Source organism: Cydia pomonella, chromosome 16 (genome assembly GCF_033807575.1).
Source record: "Cydia pomonella isolate Wapato2018A chromosome 16, ilCydPomo1, whole genome shotgun sequence".
In the NCBI taxonomy this organism is placed as follows: Eukaryota; Metazoa; Arthropoda; class Insecta; order Lepidoptera; family Tortricidae; genus Cydia; species Cydia pomonella.
Window position 1 is genome coordinate 14,548,382 of NC_084718.1, and position 6,069 is coordinate 14,554,450.

Sequence of the window (6,069 nt, forward strand, 5' to 3'; positions counted from 1 at the left end):
CGGTGTGGAAGCTGAAGACTGAAGACGCGCCCTGTATCGCGACCTGTCACGGTCGCCATGTGCGGATGGCGTTAGGAAGGATGTAAATCGAGCAAACGTTAGGATCGAACTGAACTGTATTGGGTACTAAGCACGATTATAAAATACATAAAGTTGTATATACTCCTCCTCACTCCAGTCACCGCCGTTAACCGTGACAGACTATGAGACTGGGATGAAGGAATGAGAAACAAGAGAGGGTTTGTTACAGATAGCGCCGAGCGCCGATGCTCGCACGGCGGCGAGCGTGTCGTTCGACGGCCGCTCGCAGCTCACGCTCAGGCCCGGCGATAGGTAACACAGTAACTACACGTTATCTCGGCCTCATACCTTTATGAATAAATTCCGATAAAAGCTTCTACCGGGTCCCATAGAATATTACTTTTCTGTTTCTGCTTTGTGTTACTCTTCTGGGGTATCATCCGAGGCGTAACAATACGACACATCGCATGGTCACAAAATTTCTTGAATTTCATATTCAAGAAAATTATTATGAGAGAATTGATGAGTTTCAAAGTTGAAAATATCTGTAGCCATATCGTTACGCAACAGTATTTTCGCGGGGCTGTCAGGTTACTCAAAAATTTTGATGATATTTGCGATGATAAAAGGGTCACACATTTCTTCTCATATCGGTGATAGCCATTAAGATTCAATTTATACAATTTTCGAACGCATCGTAAGTCGACAAAATGGAGTTTGCATTTATAAATATACAGAGTACCTATAAAATAGTCTGTTTGGTGGTGGTTCATTTTTGTTAGAGAAGTCGTAGTAAGATACATTTACACCATATTTTGTGTAAATAATGTACTTTTTACTCGCATGTTGCTTTCCGCTTGGCTTGCGCATTATTTAACGCTTATTTAAAACAAGATACTGTGCAAACTGAAAGTCACTCTTTAGCTTCAAGTTTACCTCAATTGTCCCTATCAGATTTTGAAAATGAAATATAAGTAGAACCGATTTTTCGACCACTTTTACGGCGAATAATATTTCGTACAGAAAATGTATATTTTTAACAAGTATACCCACCTATTCTAAAAACCTGTACAGTGACTTTCAGTATCAAGCCCAAACACAACTCAAAACCCTCAATAATTTTCCAGCCTCTACGTAACCACCTCAGTGTACCCGGTGCCGTCGATATGCGCGCAGGACCAGATCTCCGACTGGTTCGACTCGCTGGCCGAGTGCCTGCACTGGAACGTGCGCAAGAAGCAGAAGCAGATGGACGAGCTCAGCGACATGACCTACTCGTCCAGCGACAACCTCGAGGAGCTGGAGAACAACGAGCGGCCCGCGGACACGTGACCTTATAGTATTACGATGGAATGCGAGTTGGCTTAACACATTCCTTTAGGGCGCCGCCAGCGCTGTTTTATTCTCGGGCTGTACTTGCCGCAAAACTAAGTGGCGAGTCAAGTCGTATATTATCGAAATCATGTTATGTCCTCCGCACTTGCGCGCCCTTATGGAGCGGGACTCGGAATAATAATATACGCATTTGGTGCCGCGGCAAGTATAATAAACGAGGCATTTTAAGCTGCTTTTCAGAGTTCGAGGTAGCTAACCCGTGAGAGTTCATAATAGTTTCATCTAAAGCTAAGCTATTTAGCTGGTGTGTTATGAACACACATAACTCCACAGTTTTCCGGCTATGTTGAATTAGCTAAACAGCGTAGCACATTTCGAATAGAAATGCGGACATATTGTAAATTACTCAAGAATCTCGAATAGTCATCTTCTCGAATTGTCCTATTTAGAAGTATTTTTTGTCTACCTAAAAATTACATTTATAACTTTGAATTGCCGCTGGCGGGCATGTTTTCTTTTTATTTATGCGAAATCACATCGGCACATTATTTTGTAATTTATGCAACAATGTCTTGTCTTTACAATCGCCTCTAAACGTGAATGAAATTGCAATAACTTTGTAAGTACTGTGCAATAGAAGAATTTTTTCACAATGCGTCGCCACGATTTGTGATTTTCGTGTTAATGCATTTTATGGGCTATGTGATAGTATTTTGAAATTATATTTTATGTTTAAATTGAGTTTCCCAGCATTCCTTCGGACAATAAAAATGTAATTCTGTTATGTCTTCAGGGATATTTTCTTGTTATGTTTTATAGTGAAATGGTCGGTTAAGGTTCAGATTTAAGGATTGTTTGTTTCGATAACTTAGTGAGTACTTATTGTAGATATACCATCGATGTATAAGTGCCTTGGCCGCTTGGTGTTTTGAACAACGCTACAAACATAACTAGTTTTTACCAACTACGGCGAGGTGCTATTAAGAGTGCCAAAAATGTAACAGGTACATAGATGAATTAGTGTTCAGAAGAGCACAAAGAAAGTTTAGAATTATACGTTGTAAATAATAATATGTGCTTTTGGAATTAAGTCTGTATGAGAGCTAAGATATCTAATTAATAAACACAAAATGATCGAGAGAAAGTCGTCTTAGAATATAAATGCAACGATTAACTTCGTGCATTAACATTACTATGTTACCTTACGGATTGTATGCAAATTTGCTATGTTCAATTTTCATTCCACAAACAGCATACCAGTTGCTTTGATACCAGTCATTGACATATATTTAAGAACGGGCCTTACGGGTACTAAGAATGGTGCTATTTCAGCGGTGTCACTCATGAATTTGAGCCAATCGTGCAGTCTAACGCAAATAGTTGCGACCAATCGCGCGCGTGATGCGAACTCATTAACCAATCGCGTTGTGGTTTTAGACTGCACGATTGGCTCGAATTCGTGTGCGTGATATATGTCAATGATACCAGTTTAATAAGTCAATTCATCACGGAGGGCCGACCTTTTTATATTTTTAATCATAGGAAAAAATACGTTAATATTCTTGTTTTCTCTCGTTCATTCAGTGTTTTGAATACAATAACAAGGCCCTCTCAAAAGACTGTCGACTTCATAAAAACGCCGCTGTCGCTTTGCGTATTGGCCTCGCCCTACTTTATCTGTGACAATCTTTGTAAAGCGGCGGTGTGCAAGCGGGACACTGAAATATGAATATCGCTGTCCCGCTCATTAAAGCAGCGCGCGGAACCGCATCAGTGTGATAACCGCGTAAGTCGTAAGTTCTAAGGCCCCATTCGCACGAGCGCTTTTTCAACGCGCGTTAAATAAGCGTTTGAATGACGCAAATGGATAACCATGTATGAGTTCACACGATTTTTTATCGTGCGATGTTGGATTTTTGACTTTGAGAGTTGGCCGTTAAATCGAATTTAGCATACAGTTGCCATTAGATATATCAGCGCGTCAGAGGTGCTCAAAAATATCTGAACACGCACTCTAACGCCTCGACAATAGAGGCGTGTTCAGATATTTGTTAGCCCCTTGGCCGCTCCGATATATCTGATGGCGACTACAAAACTTGTAACGTCAGGTTTCAACGCAACGCCTTTTAAGCTCTCGTGCGAACGATACTACTTCCCGTTTTGAATTTTAATTTCAATATAGATACTCTGAGACTTGCTTAGACTAGGCTGTAACTAAAACCCCATATAATATAGGTAACTGTGAATTTAGCGGTAAAACAAGAAAGACATAATCCGCTATTAGTGTTCATATTGCTGTTGTTACCCATTATCGTGCCAAGAGATATTGTAGAAGTTTCAACAACGCTAACACACATAAAACTGGTGCGCACGAGTCAGGAGCGGTTTAAAAAAAAGCTATTTTGAAAAAATTGCAGTTCTTACGTAAGTGGAAAATGTGTCGTGACAATATATTAGCATTAGCTCTAAAATTAAGCTCACGAGTTGAATTTGTGTGGAAAATAGGCATTTTGGCGGAAAATGGGCATTTTGGCACTAATGCATTCTTTTTTGTTACTTTCTTGTTCTGTGTGTGTTTTTAGAAAAAATTGTTACCGTAATTTTTTGCAATGTGGGTCCAATATGGGATGCGACAATGCCTTTGGTGTGTGCTTCGGCATTGTGGTATGTAATGTCACTTTGACATTTTATAGATGTTTGTTTGTCACTTAATATGAATTTCGTTTTCACAAGTTTATAAATTGTGTATATGTATAATAAGATGTTTTATTGTAAATTATACAAAATTTGACTTTTACTTCTGTATCTTTTTAACCCTTGTTGTTCCGCCATTTATTACAACATTGAACACACGGCATTGTATGGAGAATCTAAGTCTACATGTTTACTGGTCTCTGTTAGTAGACAGAGCAAAGCAATGTGTGTACAGAGGTAAACGGTGTATACATTTACACTAATCTACTCTTAAGGGCCTAATTAAGCTGCTATTACAAGTTACTTGTGTGTGCTTGTACACACTGCAAATAATTGGAGCAAGTAAAGGCGCCAGCTATTTGCTTAAGCAGCATGCTCAAGGTACCTCAGCTCAACGTGGGGCGGTAGGGCCTCAGATGCGTAAATTGCGCAATATACCTATTCGTTGCTTTAGTTCATGGGTCAGCACATTTTTTTACACATTGCTACTTATGTATATTCAATTGCGCAAGTACTTCAATATCTCAATGATCCTAAGCAATGATCCAATTACAATTACAGAAAGCAAATACTCCTTGTGTAATTATTTAATTATTATTATTATTTACCGGTTTTTTCGGTATACGAAGTCCACCCCTATACGTCAAATTGACAGTTGTGGGAACTGTCAAACCACACGCAAGCTGACACTATCAATAACATAACCAAAATTTATTTAAATTCTTTCATTGAAACTGAGACGAAATGTCCAAGATATCAAACTTAATCAATTTTATCGCAAAACGAAGCATCAGTTGCACAGCACCACTAGAAGGTAAAAGAAATTTTCGAAAATTTCCGATTCCTAACAAGAGAGGGTCTCGTCTGCACAGAGAGCGGCAGAGTGGTCCAAACCCTGAACTAGAGGTCGACAAACGTGGCGTGAGAGATGTAGGGTACTACCTGGACGGTCGTTTCGTCACCGTACCCGAGATGATCCCAGAACTCATTGTACCAGATCTCAAAGACTGCGATCTTAAGCCGTATGTGTCCTACAAGGTTACGGATGTTACCCAAAGCGAATTCACGCCGCAGCAACTTTTCGATGCTATTTATAGCAAAAAGATCGTCACAGACTACAAGCAGGGGAAATTGGATGAGAATGGTCTGGCGCTAGAACCCTCTGAGGAAGAGAAACTACAACCCGCTGAAGCCGTGGCGCGGGCGAAACGAACGGGCTCCGACATATTTTAACTGTTAGTGAACTATGTAGTGTTTTATAGATAAGGATGTTTGAATTAATAAAGTAGTTATGTTTATTCCATATATTTTCTTTAATCACACATTGATTTTGACACTTCATTCAATAACTGTTGTAACATTAACATACGGAGCCACTACAAGAAATGACAAGAAAGTATTGCAGTGTTGTAAATTAAATAAACAGTTTTTAGCTGGCCTCTTGCAATGATAGAATTGTTTTCATTAACCTCTGCAATGATATTCTGTAAACCGTATTTTGTATCTTGTTAATAATATGAAATTGTTACTTTTGAACAATTCTGTTGGTAATTATCAGTATAATATAGTAATATTTTTACTTATTTAGATTATTCATTCATTACTACTACTTTTCCTGTGCTACAAGGCACTATTGAGTAAGATGTCGAACTCTTTAAACCAATAAAAAGGCATTATAATCTTAAGATGCTATGCTACTGTTAAATACAATGGTGAGATGCATTACTTATGCATTCAGTTTTTTAAACAAGATATAATTTTTTACTTAAATTATTCACAACTCTTTGTATAACCATCGGAATCTATTCTTGAATATAAATCTTTAGATACCCATCTGAACTCAAGACTCAGTACTAAGACTAGAACATAAATAGAATTGTTGGAACAGTTTTCGGCGCATTTTTAGTAACACTGGTAAGTTAGGTAGACAGTTAAAACGTATTTTTCATCTCTACCTACCCAATTACTAAAATAAAGAAGTCAATTTAAATAAATGGGTTGTAGACGTTGTAGTGACCG

At 38.5% G+C, this 6,069-nt stretch overlaps 2 protein-coding genes across 11 annotated transcripts in view; both read left to right on the forward strand.

Moving 5' to 3' along the window:
* LOC133526378 (NAD kinase-like) overlaps positions 1-2,427 on the forward strand; it is a 63,042-nt gene extending 60,615 nt beyond the window's left edge. For 8 of the 10 annotated variants that reach the window (XM_061862979.1, XM_061862978.1, XM_061862980.1 and 5 more), the window contains one exon: positions 1,149-2,427. In XM_061862979.1, the coding sequence (XP_061718963.1) occupies positions 1,149-1,353 (205 nt within the window). In that variant the 3' untranslated portion in view covers positions 1,354-2,427. Of the gene's footprint in view, positions 1-250; positions 334-1,148 lie in introns of those variants that run through there. The other 2 variants (XM_061862977.1, XM_061862983.1) reach the window with 2 other exon arrangements.
* Positions 2,428-4,700: 2,273 nt separating this feature from the next.
* Positions 4,701-5,348, forward strand: LOC133526382 (large ribosomal subunit protein mL41). The gene has a single exon (XM_061862989.1). The coding sequence runs from the start codon at positions 4,795-4,797 to the stop codon at positions 5,281-5,283; it is 489 nt and encodes a 162-aa protein (XP_061718973.1). The 5' UTR covers positions 4,701-4,794; the 3' UTR covers positions 5,284-5,348.
* Positions 5,349-6,069: the final 721 nt, after the last annotated feature.